General features: G+C 37.9%; 1 protein-coding gene across 3 annotated transcripts in view; it reads right to left on the bottom strand.

The window, feature by feature from the left end:
* LOC121734094 overlaps positions 1–24,844 on the bottom strand; it is an 83,970-nt gene that overhangs the window by 22,691 nt on the left and 36,435 nt on the right. For all 3 annotated transcript variants that reach the window (XM_042124507.1, XM_042124508.1, XM_042124509.1), the window contains 3 exons: positions 6,681–6,857; positions 6,142–6,274; positions 123–5,886 (listed from right to left, as the gene is read on the bottom strand). In XM_042124507.1, coding sequence (XP_041980441.1) covers positions 123–5,886; positions 6,142–6,274; positions 6,681–6,857 — 6,074 coding nt within the window. The remainder of the gene's footprint in view (positions 1–122; positions 5,887–6,141; positions 6,275–6,680; positions 6,858–24,844) is intronic.

Here is a 24,844-nt window from a genome sequence, read left to right as displayed (position 1 = left end):
ACTTTTACTTCATTGTTTCTACACACCCTAAACTATTATCACTTAATTTTGTTACATATTGTATAGCTTCTGAAAATACAAGTTATTAATAAAAATATTACAACACTATTAAAAATACTTACTCTTCCTTGTAGTAGTCTGAGAATAGTCCAGCTACTAGGAACTTTTTTCTGAGCCGGGGATTCTTCTTGGACACGGTAGGTTTGTCCCGGTTGTCGACGCTGCTGGCTGGACTCTCATCACGAGAGGACGCGACGCGTTTCTTACAGATGATGCTTTTGGATAGTACGTCGATGCTCTTCTCGAAATCTATCTCTTTCTCGTGCAAAGGAAGCGGCTCATTTTCGTCGTTATCCTGCAAAGTGTCTAGCGAGGGTTCTCGAGATTTAGGTATAAGCCTCTGACTGGTGACCGTGTCTAGAGAACTCTCTCGAGAGCTGGACTGAGCCTCATGTGCTTTTTTGTGCGCTTGACACGACCTGGACTTTCTTCTGGTCGTTATACCTAAAGGTTTAGCGATTTTTTCCTCCTCGACTTCGGACACGAGTTTTTTGGTCTCCGTCTTCCGTCCCTTCGTCTTGCAATCTTCGGAACTCCTCGTCATCCTCCGTTCTCTCGGGTACAATATCGCCAAACTCGACTTAGGTCTCAATCCCACTTTGTTGTTCTTCTCTACGTTCTTTCTCTTGGATAATATCTCCTCTATTTCATTCGAGGGTGACAACGCTCGCGTCTTTCGCTTGAGCCGATCTAGATTATTATCTAAACGACACGCAGGCTTCGAAGCTTTCAGATGTAGCAGACTCAAAGGAATACTATCTTCTGGATCGTTGCCTAACGAGCTCGTCAAAGAAGGAATACTGTCGGTTTCACTTAAAACCTCCCATTTGTTGACGTGATTCTTCAGTTCTTTGTCTGGTTTTGTCTGTTTTAATTGCAAAGATGGAGCTCTTAATATCGAGGAATTTGATTTCTTTTCGGTGCTCTTATCAGATGGAGTCGTTTTGTTATTGTTATCTTTTAACACGTCCTTGCCTTGTAATTTTTCTAGCGACACGACAGTCAATCGTCCTTGTTTAGGCATTTCGTCCTTATTTAAAATAACTTTAAGTTCCGCTTTTTTGCTGGTTGTTCTTTCTAAGAAGCTACTCATCGCCTCACCATCTTTCGGAACTCTTTCAAAAACGGAGTGGTCTGTATCTTCAGATGTGAGCTGGTTATCTGAAACGGCACTCTGATTCGGCTCCACTTTCTTCTTTTTCTTTTTAATGTTCGGGAATCCAGTTCTGTTGATGGCTTTGCGCCGCCTAGGTTTCTTTTTGCTCGAATCTACATTCTTATTTTCATTTGTATCACTTTTTTCGACAGGTTTGTTGAGGTTGCATTTTTTATTTAGCTCTGCCATCGACAGCCTCTCAGTCTGGACCTTAGGCACTAAGATTTTAGGTGGTAATACCAATTTACTCTCTCTTATAATACTATTGCCCGTTTTCTTCTTTTTCTTGTCATTTGTCTCGTCGTTATCGCTGTTTAAGTTTCGTTTTGGCTGGCGCAGATTGTGTCCGCCGGTAGTTTCTTGAATTTTATCGGATATAACGGCCGCAATCGACTCGCTCCTTTTTTGCCTTACGATGGGTTCTGCAATTTCGGATATCAGCGACAGAGGAATTTCCGACTCCACATCCAAAATCTTATTTTTATCCTTATTCGAGTCCATCAAAAGGTTATTTACGCAAATCGAAGACTTAGGAATTTGGTCCTCTAGGTCAACCGAGGGCTCAAAAATCCCAGTCGGCTTTTCTAAATTGATTAGGTCGTTATTTCCTTGATCCTCCGACTTCTGTTTCTTTGATTCGATAACTTTACCTTTTGACACGGGTGATTTGATGACACTCGCTCTAGTGCTGACTTGAGGCGAATCTCTTCCTTTATCATCACTCTTACTAGAGCTACAGCTGTCACTACCACTCTTTTCTTTTTCCAGAATTCTTGATTCTATTGACTTCCGAATATTGTTATTCAAGAGGGTATCCAATACTTTTGTTGCTGCACTCGGATTTATTTTTGATACTAGGTTACTAGTGAGACCTTCCAATCTGTTCTTCTTTCTGGTCATAATTTCAGATTTTTGAGCTGGTAGTATTGAACTTTTGTACAGTGATCGAGCTGACATAGTCTTGAGAGGATCCGCAGTTGTGTTGTTCGATGAAGATACACTGCTTGGTGTCTGGGGTGTTTTTTCTGATTCAGTCGATTCATCTTTCGATGAGGTATCCTTAGCAGAGCTGCTGCTTGAAGTTTTATCCTCTGACAGCTTTTTAGAAAGTGATTGGACGACTTGATCTAAACTGGAGTTGGCGATCACTTTATCGGCTTCGAGCCTGTGACGCTTTTTCGGTGTTACTATTGGCGCCGAATTTCGCACAGGTGAAGCTTTTCTTTCCGACCTGGGGGAGGATGTTTTATGTGTCTCTGATTTCAACGACTCAACCTTGGAATCGCTATCTTTGGATTTCGGCAGTGATTTCTCCAAATCATTAACCATTTTATGAACAGCCTTCAGTTTTTCAGATGTCTCATAAATTTTCTTCGACAATTCGGACTGTTCGGCCGAAGGTTTTTTAATAGTTAGCTCCTCAGTACTTGCAGACTGGTGCGTGGGTGATGTCGCAGCGTTCTCATCTTTACAAGCGGTTGAATCTGAACCAGTCACTTTAGAAGATCTCGGAGATCCCTCGATACGCTGTTCTTTTGAATCGCTTGTATTAGTTTTCAAATTCTCAGAGCTTTTTTTGTTTTTCTCATTTGGTTTTGTTTTGGAGGATCCATCACTGTCGTTTGTTTGTATGTCACCCATGCAATCGGTTTCGGTACACAAAAACTTTTCTGGGCTACCCTCAGTTTTAGAATTTTCATCAAATTCGGCGGTGACTAGACTCAAGCTCAAAGAATTATTTGTGGATGAGTTTATATGATAGTGCCTTTTCTTTAACGGCAGCTTGTGTTCATTTGTGTCCTTGCCTCCTTTATTTTGGGACTCGGTTAACTGTTTTTTATGCCTCCTCTTTGACGTGGGTGTCGTTATTTCTTGATTGTCTGAAGTCTTCCGTTTTTTAGACGCTCTCTTATTTACTTTGGGGGGAGGCAGTTCAGCGGGTTTTTCTTTTTCAATTACTTTTTGATGGCTCGGTGAGGCAGAGGCGATCATTTTTGGGGCAACCTGACATAGCTTTATGAAATTTGAAATCAACGTATCCATGTCTTGTGTAAACTTTTGGTCTATTGATTCTACTGAATTTCTATTTGCACATGAATCCCTGGATCTCGATACCGATCTAGAACGATGTCGGCGTTTGCTTCTGTGTCTATGGTGTTTACTTTCAGTTTTTATTGTAATTCTCGAAGGTCGTTCAGTGGGTTTAAAGTTGATTTTAGGCGGAGCTAGAACCACTGTCCTTCTTTGTTTTTTAATGTTATATGTGGGTTTAATGTTGGGTTTCTTGAAATTCAGAAACACATTTCGCGAAAGCGACTTATTCGGTATATAACTGTTTTTGGCCCTTTCAAAAATACTTGGCAAGGCTTTTAAGGCATTTTCCTTTTTTGAGGATGTTGACGACGTCTTTGCTTGTTTGCGACTTTTCGGAGACGAGGTCCGAGGCAGCTCGCGCAAAACATCTTTTTCTTTTTTAGGTACTGTCTTATTGTTACCACATATAGGTGATGCTCCAAATTTATGAGTAAATGCTGGCTTCAACGAGGGTAGTGAACTATTGACATGACTAGTTTTAGACGGAGGTTTTAGTAGGGTGTTGTTATTGTTATGACTAAGTTTAAAAATGTTGCAAGTAGTGATCGGTCTTTGCAAGCCACTAAACACTGGACCAGGTGCAAATGGGTCAGACGAGTTTAGCCTCAAAATATGCTTTTGGCTTGATTTTGTGAAGCCGTAATTGTGTCTTGATATGAATGGATATTTCGTGCAAACGCTCACATATTTAGGGCTCGCGCTTGGCTTCCTCAAAAACGCTTCACATTCCGAATCACTGGAACTGTGGCCCAATGTTAGGCTACTGAATGTTTTATTCGTCAAGAGTAAAATCTCCTGATCAGATACGAAATGTTTTTGATTTTTGTAGTACGATCTGTTTCTGACGGACCGAGTTTTCTTGAACTTTCTTGTTCTTCTTCTCGTACTTCTCGTGCTATAATCGGTTTTGTATCCCGACTTATCACTTTTGTATCCCGATCTGTGGTCCGTTTTGTATCCCGAGCGGTAGCAATCACTCTTGTAACCCGATCTACAGCCGTAGTCACTTTTGTAACCGGACTCTATCAGTTTACTGCAACTCTTGTATGGTTTGAACTCGTAGTCACTTTTGTATCCTGATAGTATGTCCTTATACTTCGGGTTTAGGTCGATCTCCTTCCACGTCGGATCTAATGGATCGTCAGCCGCCGCTTCGTTCTCGCTTTGGTGTTCCCGCCACGAATTGCTCACTGGCTTGCTTTTGTTACTTTTAGGCAAATTAGAGAGTTTACTGTTTAACTCCTTCCTTTTAGCGTAAACTCCGGAAAGGACAGATCTATTCGATGGTAAAGAATCATCGTCGCTATCAGCAGAGTCATACTGATTTTTATCCTTTAGAGTTTTGGTTGTAGTTTTAGTTGTTCTAGATTTAGTTTGGGGCTTCCGACCTACCTTCTTCCGAGGAGGATATAAGACTCTGTCTGTGGCGTACAACATCCTATCTAATGCGGCTATATCTAGCTTGTGATCATTTTTCTTAGCCTTATCAAATTTTGTGGGTTCCTGTTTTAGAGGAACCGGTGACGGTGCTTCCGTTTTGATTTGTTTAATTTCATTTTCTATTCTCTTTTTTTGGAAGTCGCATTCGCTAGAATCCGATCTGGGGTGGGCCCGACTTCGAGATTTTGAACGCATGCTCTTTCTCTCTACTGTGGTGTTTTCTTTTTGTTGTGATTTTTTACTGTGGCTTCTATGAGTTTCTGCGACATCATGTCTACGCATCGGCGAATGGGTGGGTGAATTGTTATTAGATAAGATTCCTGAGTCCGGAGATACGTTCGGTGGATCGTTATTATTATGGAAATCATTAATAACATTAACAACAGATTTATCCTCTTTCTGAGATTCATTATCTTCAGTTTTCCTAACTTTTCGGGGACGCCCGCGTTTTCTTCTAGACTCGACTACGACATTCTTAACGTCCTCCTGAGATTCTATCGAATTCATACTGCTAGCGTCTAATTTTTGAGAGTCTATTCTATTTAGGGCGTTCACATCACTATTGACGACTGTAATTGGAGAACTTTTCATAAGGTCGCTCGCGCTTCCGATCTCCGAACCGCCCGAGGCTATGTCCAAGTTCATAAAGTCGTTATTATCCACGCAGTCATCCAGACCAGGCGGATTGGGAAGGGACATCTCAACGGAGTCAGCGACGGAAGTGATTTCCTCGAGAGCCTTATTAATTTGGGAAAACTCCTCCGTTTGCTGGGGACTTAGATTTTGGGAGCCGCTCAGATAGTTTGTAGCTATAGGTTGTATTTCTGGGAGGCTGTTTATTTGTCCGAGGACGCAATCACTGATGCCCACGCCTTCTATCGGGTTCGTGTTTATGTTGCACGATAGGGAAGACGACGAGGGTGTATTTATAGAGTTTAGTGGCGTGGTGCTGCTTAGCAGCTGTGTTCGCGCCACAAACTCCTGTAAAAGGCTGGAAGCATAGTGGGACGCGTTTTGGTTCACTATGTCGGAGTTGGAGCACTCGTTTTCCGATCCGGAGGAATCGGCCGTCGCTCTCTGTATAGCGGCCGTCACGAGTTGGGGCGTCAGCTCCATTTCGCTGCTGGACCCGTCGCCTGTAAGGAATGATTATAAATATTATAAATGCGATAATGTGTCTGTCTGTCTGTTACCTCTACTCGTTTAAACGGATGAATCGACTTAGACGAAATTTGGAATGGAGATACTTTAATAGACGGGACAGGATAGGTTAGTTTTTGTTGCTATTTTTGCTAAAGTGGTATTTTGGCACAATAGAGTTGCGGCCGTCATCTAGTTTATTATAAACGTAAGTTCTGAAGTGTTTACAGTGATATGATGATGTATCTCACCGTTGTCCGCCACGGACTTGTCGTCGTTTTCTGGCGCGTTATGCACGGAGAAGGTCGTGAAATTGGGCTGTTGCGCCGGCGCGCTCGGCGTCTGCTCCGGAAATAGTTCTGCGAGGTCCGCGTCGTCGATGACCTGCACATATTAGAATAACACTTCTAAGATTACTTACTACCACTTAATATACCTACATAATATTCTCGTGTCACACTTCCAGCCTCCGAGGTTCAAATTTAAACCTTTAAAAGATATTTGACAAAAACATACGGGATCAATATGTCATCTAAGTTTTATGGGATATTTGCCACATGGGGTATGTGTAAGATCCCAAACTTAAGAGGTACTTGACAGAACTTATACAGGGTGTAACAAAAATAAGTGATAATACTTTAGGGCAGTGCTTTTCAATCTGTGGGTCACGACCGAGACGAGCGACGTATCGTCGACGGATATGCCGGCGGGGACACCTGGCGAGTCCGAGTCCGACGACGAGGACGATGATGACGACGAGGATGTTCTAGTAAGGGGGATTTGACCATACCTGTAAGGGACACGCCGCGACGAGCGACGTATCGTCGACGGAGACGCCAGCGGCGACATCTGGCGAGTCCGAATCCGACGACGACGACGAGGACGACGAGGATGACGATGACGACGACGACGTAGACGAGGATGTACTACTCCCGCACGCGCCGCTCTCAGCCGCCGGCGACGCGAACTGCAACAATTAAGTTTGAAAAAAAATATAAAAAACACGATTTATTATTATTATTATTTTTACAAATTATTTTTGCACTGTCATTGGCTCTTAATATGCAAAGTTTCGAATTAATTAAACTACTGGAGATAGGTAAAAATTGTGCTCAAAGATTCCGTTACATACATACAGCCCATTAGCTAATAAAAACGTTAAAATATATTTTGTTAGTGACCTCAGTTTGATAATAATTAGATACTTTATCAAATAGGCACGGACATGTTACTGAAACTAAACTTAAAAAACTAAATACAATATCTTTTTAAATGTCATGTTGTTTTCTTGATCTTTGTATTTAAGGATAAGCATTTTAGAGTTATTTATGAAGGTGCTTTAAGTACTTATGCCAGAAGTTAATCTTTGGATTAATATCATATTGTCTGAGTTAATGTGAATTGGTTCTCTCTTTCGTTCTTCGTAAATATGAGGATATTTTAAGATACGATTACAATCATTCATGTAAATTATTATAATCTTAAAATAAGCCATTCGCTAATCTAAGCGTATGACGTACAAAGAGACAGGTCTGAAGACACTTCTTGAAATAAATTAACTTTTGACCCTATCAAAACTTTAGTACTCTTTAGTACTACTCTTTACTACTTTTAGGGCACGAAACTCATAATTACTATTATTTATATGCTACTATCACAATATTTCCACGGATAATTAAGTGAGAGGTCTAAGCCTGGCTGAGATTGATCTGTGTCGTAATCCATCGGGCGTACTTCGCTGACCGCAATTCACCCATTCAGTTCTCTAGTAACCCAACATCGGATTTTGCTACCGGCTAAGTGACATGTACCTATTGCAAATCCACTAAATAGTTCTTTAACCTATTGGTCATTGCACTTGGTGCTTTGAAATTGGAATAATTCACACTCGTAAGGCTTTTTTATTTTTAGGGACATCCCTGAGATTAAATTGTGAATCAAAGTATTTTTTAATTTGATTGGTTACCGCTATCGATTCTAGCTTACCGCACTTTCAGTGGTGGATATATTATGTGGTACCTAAGTTTATTAAAGCTATAGCAGTAAAATTTACAATTAATATTTAAATTTATCGACACAAGTATCAATAATCGGCTTATATATTTATTTTATAGACTACTAGCTGTTGCCCGCGACTTCGTCTGCGTGGACTTTAGTTTATAGCGCGCGGTGTCAACAAAATTTGTCAAATTTAAAAACTTTTTAAAACCCTGGCAAGTGGTACCCCTCTTAGGGCCGCGCTACACCGGAATGGCAGCGCTGAAAGTGCTCGCCTCGCCGCTGCTATTCCGGTGTAGCGCGGCCCTTAATTAATCAAAATACCCAAAAACAGCTGTGCAGTGTGCACATAATCTATACTAATATTATAAATGCGAACGTATCTCTGTCTGTCTGTCTGTCTGTCAGTCTCGCTTTCACGCCAAACGCCAAAACTATCTCTGTCTGTCTGTCAGTCTCGCTTTCACGCCAAACGCCAAAACTTCCGAACCGATTGTAATGAAATTTTGTATACAGATAGTCTAAAGCCTGAGAAAGGACATAGGCTACTTTTTTTACTGGAAAAAAGGGTTGTAAGGGGGTGAAAATGCGTAAATTTGTTCAAATTAAGTTAGTTCCAACAATTCATAATAGATGGCGCCGTGAGTCTTCTACATCGCGCTGACGCTTGCTCAAAAGTCTTTCTATAAGACGTGGTATCATCTTACATTTAAGCTTCGATTTTTTTCGATTGTTATATCTATTCTACGGTATTAAATAACTCAGTACTTTATCTGTGTGTGACGTAACCTTAAATCTATCAATGATAAATAGTTTATGGGTAAAGTTGTGTAATTGGAGGGCTAAATAAGCTTTAAAATTTGGCATAAAATATAAAGTTTAATATAAAAAAATGAAATACTTATTGTGTGCACACTGCACAGCTCTATTGATTTAAGGGGTACCAGGGTTTTTTTATAAAAGCTTTTGACACCAATTTTGTTGACATCGCGCGCTATAAACTGAAGTCCACGCGGACGAAGTCGCGGGCAACAGCTAGTACATAAAATATGTTTAAGATTTTTGAAATTTTATTTCAATACACATCCAAGACCCAGGAAAATTGAAAACTTTTTGTTCCGCCTGCGGGACTCGAACCCAGGACCCCCGGGATGAGTGCTGGCCACGCGCAATGCGAATTCATTTTCATCGAAATTTTCATGGAAATAAGATATTTTCCCACATCAAAATGTAGCCTATGTCCTTTCTCAGACTCTAGAATAACTGTATACAAAATTTCATTGCAATCGGTTCAGTAGTTTTGGCGTGAAAGCAAGACAGACAGACAGACAGACAGAGATACTTTCGCATTTATAATATTAGTATGGATTAAACATCATATTCTTACGTATTAAAAACTATAAACAAAAACATACTAACTAATAAGTATGATTAGTTCTATGTTACAATAAAGTAAAAAATAAAACGCCATCTGTTGAATCGTATTAAAACTAAAATGTTCATTCCATCGATATATTTCTGGATTTTTTATAATATTATACATAAAATATGTTTAAGATTTTTGAAATTTTATTTTAATACACATCCGTGACCCAGGAAAATTGAAAACTTTTTGTTCCGCCTGCGGGACTCGAACCCAGGACCCCCGGGATGAGCGCTGGCCACGCGCAATGCGAATTTATTTTCATCGAAATTTTCATGGAAATAAGATATTTTCCCACATCAAAATGTAGCCTATGTCCTTTCTCAGACTCTAGAATAACTGTATACAAAATTTCATTGCAATCGGTTCAGTAGTTTTGGCGTGAAAGCAAGACAGACAGACAGACAGACAGACAGACAGACAGACAGACAGACAGACAGACAGACAGACAGACAGACAGAGATACTTTCGCATTTATAATATTAGTATGGATCACGGTAAGTAATCGCTTGAAAGTGCTCCTCGTAAGTATATAAATGTCGTATGACACCTGGTAATGCTTTCTGTACACGGCAGCTGCTTTTAAGATTTTGTTTCTATGGAGAGAGCAGTCATGTTTTAATTTCTCAAGTCATTTACGATATTAATGATATCAACACACCGGCCTGCATGAACATTTGTTTTATAAGGTGTTAAAATAATTGCAAAATATATTTTTACTTGATACTTGAGTAGATAAAACAACAAGTTAAACAGACCAATTTACCTATTGCGATGGTAAAAGTAGTAGCAATAGTAACTTTATTCGGTCCCTCCACTTTGGCTCATGATGGATCAATACCTACAAACGATTAAGATCGTGCAGATGAGCGTATATGCGTCTATGATTGTCCATGATCAACATCGATTGTATCCTATATATATTTTCACAATCATAGTTATCCATCATGGACCAATGAGGAACCTTAAGAGTTACACTAACGTAGTACCAAAGTCAAAGTAAAACACATAATTCTCATTTATCATCCCACATAGAGCTGGAATTATAACATCGATCGTGACCACCGCCACTACCGGTAGCGGGCAGCGCTGCAGCGGGATAAAACTTAAAATATCTATCAGATATACGGCCCTAGTTAATTTTAACTCCTATTCGGATTAGCTCTTAACCGGCTACCTCACGACTCACGATCCGCCTGACTTAATGCTGAATATAAATATTACAACACGAAACTAATTATAACATACATCTTATTGAGTACGAGCCTAGGTTCAATAAATCTTGTTCAGTTTAAAATTGCTTTGGATCTACAGACTATATTTTAAGGTTGGGTTGCACCAACTAACTTTAACTATAACTTTAACTATAAAGCTGTAACTATAACTTTAACTACAACGCAAAATGTCAAATCTTTGGTTAAAGTTAAAAATGGACGCCATCAAGACGCCATATTTAACCATAACCATAGAGCTCGACAAGGTTTTAAATGCACGTGGCGAAAAAAGGAACTAACGCTGTCATCATACACAAACGCCATTTTTGACAGTTCTTTACCAGCAGCGCCCCGCCCACGTTCATTTATAACCTTGTTGGACCGGCTGTCATCTGTCAATTTCTCCGGTCAAAGTTAAGGTTAAAGTTAAAGCTAAATTTAGCCTTAACTATAACCATAACTTTAACCTTAACTTTAACTTTAACCACGCCTCTGGTGCAACCCAACCTAAGTAACAGTAATACATCTAAAGTTAACGATGCACATTGGTTTTTGAGACATTTCCAGCTTGTTGACTTTAATGGTTAATTTAGAGACGATTAAGCTGAATTTTCTCGAATACTTAAGTTGCCTCAAACCATAATTAATGAGGATATGTAAATAAGACAGATCATATTTTTATTTTTACCTGCGACTCCTTCACGAGCTAAACCATGCTGAATACGCCAAGAACGCTCTACCTTTACAAGATGAAGCTCATGCGTTAATTTCAGAGCCTTAAAACTACTACCATACCTTTAATAAAAATTTGCATCAAATCAAATCATTAGATAGGAAAAGTAGTAAACAAACACCTCACTACGGCTTTTTATAAGTGATAGTACCCATTTTGACTATAAGTACTTTACTAGTCTACCTACTGCAACTTACGCTGGACGCAAACACTTCCTCGCTAGTCAATATTAGCTTGTATGTTAACATTAGTAGGTGTCGGCAATCAATAAGTAGCCGGCAGGCAGGCAGGAGCCAACGAGGGGTTCAAGTGTCGCGTGGTCGCTTATCAGGGCTCACATATCAAACATCCGGACTAACCCCCAGCCCCAGCCGACTCATACAAAAATACCGTCTTTTATACACCTTTTTATTGTTTCAATCACGCGTACCTGTTTATTCTATGCGCAATCAATGATGTTTGCTTAGCATAAACTAACAAACACGAGCGTTTTATTTTAAGCCTAGTGCTCTTCAATGTCCAGAGATCGTCCATTCTAATACAAAATGGTTTTCTTATATTTATAAGACGATTGAAGAGAGATTATAACCTCAAAAGTGTTTTAAATTCCAGATTCAGTCATTAACATAGCATACATGTAAGAAGCTCTATTAATGTAGGATTAGAATAACATAAGCGATATACATACAGAAAGTTATCATATACCTATCATATAATATGTAGTTTCAGTGACGCAATTATAGAAAACCTTCCAAATTCCAATATCATCCAATGCAAATTCAAATAGCACAAAATAAATGCCTAATATTGAAAATAACGTCGAAAATGATAGAACACGGGACAGCATAAACTAATATAGAAACGCCCTAAGCTAAACACGATCGACCGAAATTGTAACTGACCAACCATTCATTGTAGCTAATATAACAACTGACAAATATGAGAATGCTGAAATTGACTCCCATTTAGTCACAATAGGTTAACGGCGCACTACCAAAATGAGACGCTCGCCGACACGAATAACGCATTAGCAACTTGATCTGCTGTGATTTATAACTCCAAATGATCTAGGCAAAATACCGCTCGTTATGACGCCTGCGACGGATGCAACGGAAAGTAAAATTAAAAGCGCTAATATTTATTTAAATTCGTCCATTTGCGCAACAAGTCCAAGCTTTTGAGATTAAAAAAATTGAGAACTCTATAGCTCAATTATGAACATAATAATATTATAGTGTTACATATTGTAACAATGACTGAGATATTTCAGAAGTACTGTCGTCGAGTTTCCGGTCGCTATCACGACACGCTATTCTAGAATCACCCGTAGATGAAATATTATGTGCTTTCTTTTACTTTTTATCCGATTAAAAAAATCGCATGGGTATTGCTCTTAGTGCCCCAATAAGAGACGAATATTAATTACTCAATTGTATACTCGACAAAAATGGAAGACTCTGGGGGAGGCCTTTGCCCAGCAGTGGGACAGCATAGGCAAATTTAAAAAAAATAGTGAAGATTTTGACATAAGCCCCATACATTATCTGTCAAACTCTTTATTAAATTGAAGGTTAATCGTAATTAAATGTCTCTGAGTACGGCGGTAAGTGCGGCCGATAGTTCTTTAACTAAAAGGTAGCCACAACAGACACACACATATTCAATTTTAATCTAAACGTCGCATTTATCCAGTTGCAAAATATTAATCTTCAGCGCAGCTTCGGTGGCATTATCAACTAATTGGCATATGCGATTATAATGTCACGTTAAGACATAATATGCGATGCCCGTCATGCAGACCGCCGTGTCAAAATGATAAATAATAAAGACATTTAAATGTTGCCGTCGACCTGACGGCAGAAATACACCTTCCAAATTATTGTTTATTATCATGATGGACAAATACCTCCTACAGGCGATTACAAACGCAGCATATTGGTTTATGATTGCCCACGATCGTCTTCATTCGTGCATACTGTTGACGTCGTAGCAATCATGATTACCTACTCATTATGGCTTTTAAATATAATAAATCAATCGAATGGTAGCCGTATGAGTCGTTATCACATTTGAGTATTAACTGCAAACGTAACAGCACCTAACAAAACATACCATTAGCAATCTTTAATAATGATAAAACACTATCTATCCTAGACATAAAACATGCCATAAGCCATAAAGTTAAATAAAAAAGAAAAAACGTCGCAACATAAAATACAAAAGCACTTTAAAAATCGAATAAAAAATATATACCTAATAATATACGTGGGAGAGCCATGCTTCGGCACAAATGGGCCGGCTCGACCGGAGAAATACTACGATCTCACAGAAAACCAACGTGAAACAGCGCTTGCGTTGTATTTCGAAGAGTGAGTGAGTTTACCGGAGGCCCAATCCCCTACCCTATTCCCTTCCCTTCCCTACCCTCCCCTATTACCCTATTCCCTCTTAAAAGGCCGGCAACGCACCTGCAGCTCTTCTGATGCTGCGAGTGTCCATGGGCGACGGAAGTTGCTTTCCATCAGGTGACCCGTTTGCTCGTTTGCCCCCTTATTTCATAAAAAAAGACGGAGAATATGGTACATACAAACTTAATCGTGGAGCCTATAAGACAATGAAATCTTAAGAAGAGGCTCGTGACACCACACAACCGGCAGATTGTGGGATCGATGACCCACGCCGAAACAGAACAATACTAGCGATGGCAGCTCATAATGATCTCAATAGATAAACAGTTAGAAAAGTTCGCGAACAAATATAGCCGGAGCACACAATCGCTTTGTTCGTCCAACTGAATTTTGATCTTTAGATTAGATTTGTGTACAATGGATTTACATGTGCCAGAAGATGTAAAATAAATGTTAGTTGAGCCTGAATTCTATACGCTTACCTGAAGAACGATATTTCGAAAACAATCTCATTTTAACGTCTTTTAGATCTATCTTCAACGAACCTCTCTCTCAAAAATACACAAATCATTTATTTTAAATGCGTTTATTTTATTATATTTGAGGATAACGGACAAGTGATAACCTAAAAAACAAACACAAGTGAAAGATGATAATAACCTCCAAGTAAGAATATACAATAGAAGGGTAAACAAACTGCCACGACCGTGAACTTGGCATTGGACGAAAACCGCGGCGACCCGCAATTAATAACCACTTAGGAGGTGTCGCTCCAATATGTTCTTCTGATTATTATATGACGTGGATATGGAGGCATATTGAAACAAATTTATAAATTTGGAAAGCAAATCTACATCAAATAAAAAACAAGATAGCGCACGGCCTTTATTACTGAGGTCGCTACGCTAACACGTGCTTACACACACTAATAATTGTGCATCGAACCGCACTAGTCTGTCAAAAAAGTGAAGAAATTAAAAAGTGGCAACATCGTAGTGTCATCCCTTTTTTCTTAGGCTGGCTTCTCACGGCGTGTGATATCACAAGCCGCGCCGCGCCGAGCCAGCTATTACGAGCGAGCACGAGCCACAGGCGAGCTCGAGCCACCCCTTCTCACGGCGCGTTATATCACAAGCCGCGCCACACTGACAAACATTCAAGTAAAATTAAACTTTATTAACACGAAAATAGATATCATTTTGCTCTAAGTCACTACGTAAAATAAGTAAATTTTAATGAAATGCAACTTTATTCAGTAGGAAACTAGATTGCATTTCAATCTATGCCGCTAATTATATTATATTAAGTTTAATTCCTTTATTTTGATAACAGATGCCGCTGCTTGGCGGCAACATCGCGCTATAGCTAGCACGAAGATATTTGTTATATGTATAAGGTGATTAACTAGTATGATATTATTTCCATTCACACTCACTCTTGTAGCCCTAGCATGGTAACCAGTGGAAATGCCAAAGTATAGACAAACTGTGGAGATATGGTGGAGATAAACTTAAGGTGTCGTTCCAAACTTTTTTAGTTCCGAAAAATTCAATTAAAATGCCACTTTATGACAGACTATAGTAACAAACTGTGGAGATAAACTTAAGGTGCCGTTCCGATCTTTTGTCGTTCCGAAAAATTCAGTTCAAATGCCACTTTATGGCAGGATATAGTCCTAAAAATTCAAATAACGTCTTACTTTATGACATATACTATAGTCTGTCATAAAGTGGCATTTTAATTAAATATTTGTCGGTCGCGATATCGGCTAATCGCGACCGACAAAACGGACGGAACGGCACCTTAAGTTTACGTCCACAGTTTGTCTATACTTTCGCATTTCTAATTTTCGCCGTGCTAGCACTATTGGTGTAGTAGATAAATCATACGGTACAGACGGATTTCGTGATGTTGTGCTCGAACAGAAGCATCATTCTTCCACCAGTTTATACGTGGGAGAGCCATGCTTTGGCACGAAAGGGCTGGCTCGACCGGAGAAATACCACGGAATTTCTCACAGAAAACCGGCGTGAAACAGCGCATGCGCTGTGTTTCGCCGAGTGAGTGAGAATATCAAACGCGCCTGCTCGAGCCAGCCCGAGCCACCCCTTTACACGGCGCGTGGCTCGAGCGGGCGCGACGCGGCATGCGATAATACGCGCCGTGAGAAGGCACCATTAGATTGATTTGAAAGGGATGACACCGCGATGTTGCCACTTTTTAATTTCTTCACTTTTTTGACAGACTATACTTCGCTCTATATTTCGCATGCGACTTGCCGTAAGTAGCGTAGTTTGACCCATGAATTAAAACTTCATTTTCATAGAACTCTCTAGATACTAAAAAATTTATTAATATCGAAGGAACTCAAATAAGATTACTATTAAAATTCTAAAAGCATTCACAAACTAGTAAGATTGCAGATAATACTTTAAATGCAGTAAGCAAATTATAACAAGTTGTGGCTGTTGTGCACTCACAGCGGAGTGCACAATGCACAAACACAACGCAACAAACATCAGAACCTTAAGCGGCAATCGGTTATTCGTACCACGTGCAAAAATATCCACAATCTCTTGCAGAAATCGCCACTCCGGCATCCTCATACCGCGAGGTCGTTCGGCGTAATTGGGAGGGAATAAAGATTATGAGAGGATTTATGCAGTCGACGAGCCATAACTCGAATTAAATTCAATTCAAATCGAAGCGGAGGTATAAGCGTGACATATTTACGGAGCCATTTTAATAATAATATAGTGGGCACATAATTGGCGACTGCCGGCAATCTTCTCATTCACTCGCCTCTCGACCGCCTATAATTCTATACCTGTATACCGGTTAATTATTGATTTTGTGCATTAACATTAAAGGCAAATAAACACTACTTTGTCGGCGAGTATATTCCGAGAAACGCTTCCAATTGCAGGCGAGTTACGACATTCTAGACGTTAAAATTATATTCGAAAGGAGTAGACGTAATTGTTGCATCGATATCGCTTCGTTTGTAGAGTTTATTTATTATTCGTTTATGGGGGTAATTTGTTTTTTACGCGTCTATTATCATATAACACGATGGTAGAGATAAATTCAGGTGGTGTTTCACTCGGAGGAGTTATCTAGATGCATATAATAATGATCGGTTTACATATAGGGATAATCCGCGAGGAGCGCGTCGAACACGACATTAATAGGCCATTCGCGCCCATTTATCTGCGATCGCGACCGACGACAAAAACTGGGACACTTTTTGCCGTCACACTTGCCCACCTATAGCAGGGTTGCAATTGCAACTCGTTATGGTTTAGAACTATTTCATAAAACATAGAGAACACCCCTTAGAAATTTATTGCTCTATCAATTTAAAAAAAAGTTTTTCTTAGAAGAAAACCTGAGAAATATTCGGGATTTTGATGTGACGTCCCAACATTAACCAACCATCAAATCTATTGAATGAATTATTGTCAAAAAACCTTAGACATCGGGCGTTGATAAATGAAACGGAATTTGTTCATTTCAACAATCATTTGCTTGCTCTAGATATTACATACATCTTTATTCTTTACACAATATGTAATTCGTATCATTTAATCTCTACTCAAACACGACCTCCAAAAGTAGTCAACATCACTAGTTTTTGTAACTTGTGAGCTGTTTATCATATACTGGCATGTCTTTGTTCGCGTCAATGCATTAACAAATATTAAAATTTTATCCCGTTCATCCACTTCTTCCACTGACTTTTCGCTCCTTCGCTTCTGACGCGATGTTAAATAAAGCCTTCGATAAATGAACTATTGAACACAATTTTTTTCAAATCATACCAGCCGTTCCTGAGATTATTGCGTTGAAACAAATTATATAGCCTACAGACAACCCTGGACAGGCGTTTATTCAGTGGCGGTTGATTGTACTCATCAAGGATTTCTCGTTCAAGGACGCTAGACGATCGTGGCTCGAACTTATTATTTTTCTTAGACACATCTCGTTTTTTGTATCGACTAATTTGTATTCACGATTCACAGAGGCGGTTAATCTCTATAAATTATCCCGAGTATCTCACGTAGGTATGGCCAATGTCCTCTTGGCATTTTATATTTTAATTTATCAAATCTAGTCGGATATCTACTATCTGGTGTATTCGCTTTGATTTACGGCCAGCAAGTCTCGCATGGCTTATTAGCGACAAAGTGGTACAAGTATTAAGAACGTACACGTAGAGTTGTTTCTAGAATCGAGTAATTTAATTAAACAAATATTGTTTGATGTTAATGCTTATATTATGTAGTTACAAAAAGGGATTTGGCAAATAGAAAAAGAATTAAGTAATTAGAGTTATTTTTTAAGTCAAAGCTTCTTCTGCAGCCAATGTAGATTGTAGAGTATAAAATAATTATCGCACTCAGAGTGACAGTGAGTGAGACACTTGACATACCTAAACCCCTGAACCACAATAGACATAACTACCAGTAGTTCGACTGCAAAGAAACGGACAGGTTTCAATATCTGTCAAATTCGTAGGGTTTCACTAGGATTATGAACGGAATGTGCCTCGCGCTGGCTGATATAATTTATTTTTAAATATTTAAAATAAAGATTTCAAAATTGGATTCGACAATTTTAATCGCATGTGCCAAAACACAAACAACAATACGACCGAAGAGGAACACGTCCAGCGAATATGTCATAGTTTTAAATTTGTAGGTAACAAGTTGACAACCCTAGCGATGTCAACCCTGTCATTATACGTCAAATTTAAAAATTTCAACATCAGTTCTGAGTCGGTATACTCTATAAGTCTGTCTACTCTGCCTAAACCCCATACAATTTATGTTTATGTCTACATTAAACACTATTTAAGTAATCATTAAACGTTCTTAATTTTTTGTACATGTTCCTTTCTCTTTATTTAGTTCACAAAGACTAAATTCACCATTGCAATGAATAAAAATATTATGAAACACAGTTTAATACCTAAAATTAAATAAAGTTTTTCAAATAACATAATGCAGAACATGGTATGTATGAATTTTTATTTTGTAAATGTGTAGATGAGGAGATTATTGGATTCAAACATTATGTAAATCTTATCTAGGTTAATAATCGATTTGTATAATTCGCTCATGAAAATTTAACGAAGAAACACCAAATTCATCACGACAGCGATAAACAAATTAACGTTCATCGGAATATTAATTCCTCGCCGAAAACAGTCTGAAATGGCTCAAATGGGCCGTTTCCGAGCCAAGGTCAGTCGCATGAGCACTCGTTAGGGCTGCCAACAGTCCTGTTTTCTCAGAACATGTCCTAGTTTTTGTAGTGTTATGGGCCGTCCTACATAGTTTCTAAGCAACGTCCTGGGATTACTTTAACCTTACTGTTGAATCGATAAACTTAACAAATTGAAAATAAATTACATACTAAAAAGAATATTTCATCTAGTCCTAACTTGTTATAATGAATTTTACTTAGCAAATTTTCGCTAGATATTATTTTTCTATTGTAACTCGCATGGATTTGCAATAGAAAAATTTAAACGCAATTTTGCCCTGATTTTCCTGGTTTCCTACTTCAAACCAGGCTTTTTGCGGTTGACAGCCCTAGCACTCGTAAAATTCGACATGTGCGAAGAATTAAATATAGGCATTGAATAATCGCTAGTACCTACCTCTCGGTTCTCATTGCTCGGGATCGTTCGGATCGCTTTTTGCTCGTGTCGACAAAAACATCGTCTATGATCATTTGGTGGGGTTCACTGACCCCGCCGCCGGGCTTTAAAGCCAATATTTTCGTCTAGCTTTTGTTCATTGTTATGAGACGCGGTACAGTGGAAACTTTATCTCGTAATTTGTCATACATCCACAGCTGCTGTAATTGCTGAACATTAATCAACATATTTTGTATTGTTTTTATTAGAATTCTAATTTTACGTAGTGATCTTAGTACCTGAGGACCCACGGGAACAATATACTAATTCGGTATAAAAAACAACATATTTGTTTATCTAGAGCCTCTTACTTACATTAATAATTAAGTCCTTAAGCAGAGCTTATCAAGATTTCTAGACTTATGACGTAACCGGTAGCTCCTACTCTACATTCTAAGGATATTAGCGCATTGAACGAATTTGTGGGACCAAACTTGCTCGAATCCTTTTCTATTAGGCGCTGACAGTACAGTGTCTAGTATCGAATATCGGATCATCTCGAGCTCACAATGCGCACGCGCACGCGCTCTCGATCGTATCGCACAATGCAAATACTTTTGACGAGGCGTCCAACGCCTCAAGGATATATGCAAATAAACGCGTTAACAAAGCGCATTGCGGACAGGCCCAAAAAACGGATCAAACACAAGGGCACAGTGACAGATTCGTGGTACAGTTCCAGGGAAAAATAATGCATGAGCTTAAATAGGTATGCTCTATAGTCACAAAATATATAAACCGAGCTATTTAAAGCCAGACTTTTGCTGCTAAGCGATGCAGGCCAGACGACGAACGAATATCAGATACTAGATTCGTCATAAATACATAATCTTTGACAAGCGTCAATAGTCAACTAGGCTCAAGGCTCTAGTTGACTATAATTGACGTTGACGATTTACTAATAAATAATGCACTCTCATAATTCAGCCATTAATTGCAATGTCAACAACAAGCTATTTGCCTCTGGTGCATCAGGTTGATCAATCAAATCAAACATAAAATGATACGTGTCCACTTATCTCGATCGTAATCATTATAAAATAACAGGTTCCAGGACCAGGGGTTCCAGGGGTTCCTAAGTTTTTGAGATATTGAGGGGTAGATACGCTCTAGATCAGGTTAATGCTGACTACTTTGTAAATCACTTGCTAATGCCCGGTGTCTAAGGTTCGACAGAGGTTTGTTGACTACCGCTTTCGATTGGCTAACGTCAAAACATCAACCAACAGGCACACTCGAAAAGGTTAAACTGTAGTCAAAAAACCTCAGAAACTCACATTGGGAGATCTTGCGATCGATTATAGGCTGTGTATACTTTTATAGCGACAATTATGCAGTTACTTCAACATGGACGTAATTTAGCGGTCGGACGAGTCATTACATTGACACGCCACCGGCCGCATCGCCGAGACAGAAATAATCTATTAACGTGTTTGTACAGGTAGGCAAATAAAATTATCTATCCATCACCGTACTGGTCACTCGACTACACATGCCAACATCGCGTATTTAAAAATCGATTTAAATAATTTTCCAATTTAAAGACCCAACCGGAATTTTGACAACAAAATTTTTCGAACATTGCTAATTAATTCGTTAAATTATAGCATTTCTTATTTTTTTAACAGTTCGCATGATTTATACGATGAATCAAATTAACATTTCTGTCAACTTATTCAATATCTTGTTATTTTATCTCTTTAGAGACCGTTAAAATGAATCAAATCTCCATCTGCTTCTTTATTTATTACAGTTTTCAATTGAGAATTTTTGGTAGCAATATATATCTTTAACTATGTTTAATTTAATCGAGATTTACTCATTACTACCATGAATATACATTCATGGTTATGGTATAAAAGGATGATTAAGATTTAAGATGGTAGCATATCCAAACCACACAAAATCTGTTATGTTGAAGAAAATTTAAAAAATCTAGGGGTTGAAGAATTAAACATTTTAAACCCCTAGATTTTCAACCCCCAGCCAACATTGCATATAACCAGGGTTAAAAAGATCAAACATTACTTTGTCCAATGTTTGATCCATTCGAGCTATACTATGCTACCCACAAATGATAAACTGGTTAAGCCGATCCGAGATCATATTAATCTTGGATTTGCACGATAAACATACAGTTAACGAGGTAGCGTATTGACGTCCATCTGCTCGCATAAAACACGTATCGAGTTAAATATAAAACCGACCAGTAACCCATGAGAAACATTTTATATTCGTCGCCTGTTTATTACTAGCTGTCTGGTTATACGACGTAACTACGCAACCCTAAAAACATTGTCATCGTAGTTTTGACTTTATATTCAACTTACATTTGATTTTTATTCAAGGTTGTCGCTAAGAATAGCAGGTAGTCTATTTTTTATATCTTTACATAAGTTTTCTAGTTCTAGTTAGGTACCTATTTCCGTTCTGTTTCCAGGGAAAAAATAGTATAAATCATTTTCCGGGACTCGAATTACTTCTGCCTGAAGGCGACAGACACAAAGACAGACACTGCAGGCATTTATAACATATACAGTAGAATTGTTGACTGCCCCAAAAAAAAGGGGAATCCTAAAAGAAATAACCAGAATCGATAAATCAGGAAAAGCTTGAACTGTGAAAATCCTTGAATTAACATTAATGATCGATTGTACCTACATGGCTTTAATCATTATTTAAATAAAGAGTTACAATTAATTAGCACGTAAGCCGCTGATTATATTATTATTTATATCTAATTTATACAATAATGAATAAATGAATAATTATGTATAAATTAATGATATTATGTAGGTACCTTATGCCTACAACAGAAGATAAAAGTAATGATAACATAAGTGATGAGTTTTTTGACATTGTTGATTTAATTATGAGTTTGTAAATAGTTGTAAATTGATAGTTGATTTGACATTTAAGTTTCAAGGCCGGCTGCTATTTGACTAAACGCAAAAGGAAGATTAGAGAAAACATTGAGTAGGAAGTAGAAACTCTATGATCTCTACATTCTACATTCAGATCCAGATATCCATACTAAGTAATATTATATGTAAATGCAAAAGTCTGACTGTTTGCCCACCCCTTGACTACTCGAATCGCTGAACTTACTTTAACGTAATTTGGTTTGGTTTCTTCCAATTTTCTCCCAGTAAAGTTTCACGATTCCCGTGCCGTTAACGTATTTCTGCTAGACAAGATAGACAAATTGTTCATAAATGCATAATATATAAATAGTTGAGGTAGAGCAAATAATTACTGTAGATTATCTACACAACGATTAACAAATATAAAAACAATCGATTAATCAGCTCAACATTGTTTATTTGTTACATCTAGCTGGTATGACGTAAACTTAACACCAACGTACAGTCGAGGATACCTGTGAGCACATATGAACCTTACCTACCGAATGCAATAAGGTTGGAACATGCAACTCGAGATTGATCGTCGACTGTACAAACCGCAAGATTAGCGCGCACTGAGACGAGAATTTGCATCGCACAAACAGTGGTGTTTATGTAATATTATTATGTATAATGTATATAGAGTATGGACTATAAGGTTAACTATTGACAATATTATATACACAGTCATGAAGATGATCTACGCATACCTAACATCCAAACTTGCAAATCTTCAAGAAAGAAGCCTTAAAACGCCGGCAAAGCACCTACAGCTCTGCCTACAACACCTACAATGTTGCGTGTGTGTTGGTCGAGTTGAAAAACCTTCTCCTTTTTTGGAGTCGGTTAAAAATTACGCAGGATTTCCTGGTTTACCAAAATGAAATGACTGCATGTGTAGTTTACTTATGTGCTAAGTTACATACAAAGCGTAGTCGTTCACAACGCACAAACCTTAGTTTTCAAATAGCACATATTTTCATCCATATTTTGAGGCTAGACTATTAAAAAAATGAATAATTTGCATAGACAATAAAACTTTTTCCGTATACCTACTTACATTAATATTTCAAAGTCTTCAGCAAATACATGCAAAACAGTTGATGAGGAAAATTATAATAAAATCAGACTGCGTAAAGTTTTTCAACAGTAGATCTTAACATAGTCAAAAAAAACATTGTTCACTTTACACTTATAAGGATAATGTTTTAAGCTTTGTCTTAAGTCTCCGATAGGTATATTGTCCATCAAAAACAAATATGACAAAATATACCTGGGTGTTCCAAAACAAAAGGAGTGCATTGCGGTCGCCAAATAACGAGAATGATCAAAACAAACAAACGGACAGTGATTTGTGAAGGTCGATCCTCAGATAATGTGACCTTCAACGACCTTGAAGAACCCTCATCCCTCATCCGGTGCCACAGTATAAATATCACATAGTAGAGTACTTTATAAACAAACTCGCTAAACTTAGAGACAATATTTAGGCACGTACGACGTTAAACTGAATTAATTTTATGCTACTTCATGTTTCTGCAAACCCAATTTGGGAAGTTTTATATATAAAAACCAATAAGAATCTTACAATAGTACTGCAGCATGTAAATTGTAAATATAGAATAAAAACCCCTAAACTAATATTATTTGCAGAATTATTTAGGAATGAAACTCCAACACATAATATAAATAGCTAGACACGATTATTACCCAAATAACGAAATACCAAACTGTTGAGTATAAACCTAAAACCATAAAATTTAGAATTATTATACAAAAACGGCGCAGTGGTAACAAAAAAGGGTTAAGCTTTATAAATAACGATTAATAATTCATTTTCATTACGTGATTAAAATTAGGGGCAATGGATATAAAATTAATTGTTCTGTTTTTAAATAATAAGCACTAATACCCCCTTTTAAACAAATAACTTTTATTACTGTTTGTTCGCGTTTGGAATTTTTGACGATTTTCAATAGTTATTATTTTAGAAAATGTCATTTTATTCGTGTTTATCGAATACCGAGCAAAGCTCGGTCAAAAAGCTAGTTGTTATTATATATGTCGTAGGATGATTTTCGCGAAAATTCGATTTATCAAATCATCCTACGACATCGTAGGATGATTTGATAAATCGAATTTTCGCGAAAATTCTAGGGATTTCGCGAAAACACGGATTTATCAAATCATCCTACGACATATATAATTAAATTTTAAAAGATAGTAAATATCTTTTAAAATTTAATTAGTTTCATAGACCACATTCAGCTAATAATAATAAATCAAAGCTCACAGCATACATGAGAAAACCTGCATTGGAACAGGCAGAGTAAAAACCCACATTAGAATTATGGGCCTGCCAAACTGGTGTCTATTAGCCATTTAAAACATAGCACAAAACATTTGAATTGAATTCGTATTGGTAAACTTGTCTAAATTTTGTCCTTTTATTAAATAATTTAGCAAGTTCTGCGGGGTTAAAATGGTCGCTTTGTAGAATCATAATATGATTCATTTTCTTAAAATTGCAAAATCTCTGCTTGCAATGGGGATTGTCCATTTTTATTTAAT

This window comes from Aricia agestis, chromosome 15 (assembly GCF_905147365.1).
Source record: "Aricia agestis chromosome 15, ilAriAges1.1, whole genome shotgun sequence".
Taxonomy (NCBI): Eukaryota; Metazoa; Arthropoda; class Insecta; order Lepidoptera; family Lycaenidae; genus Aricia; species Aricia agestis.
Note: the sequence above shows the minus strand (reverse complement) of the source record. Positions and strands in the feature narration are given on the sequence as shown.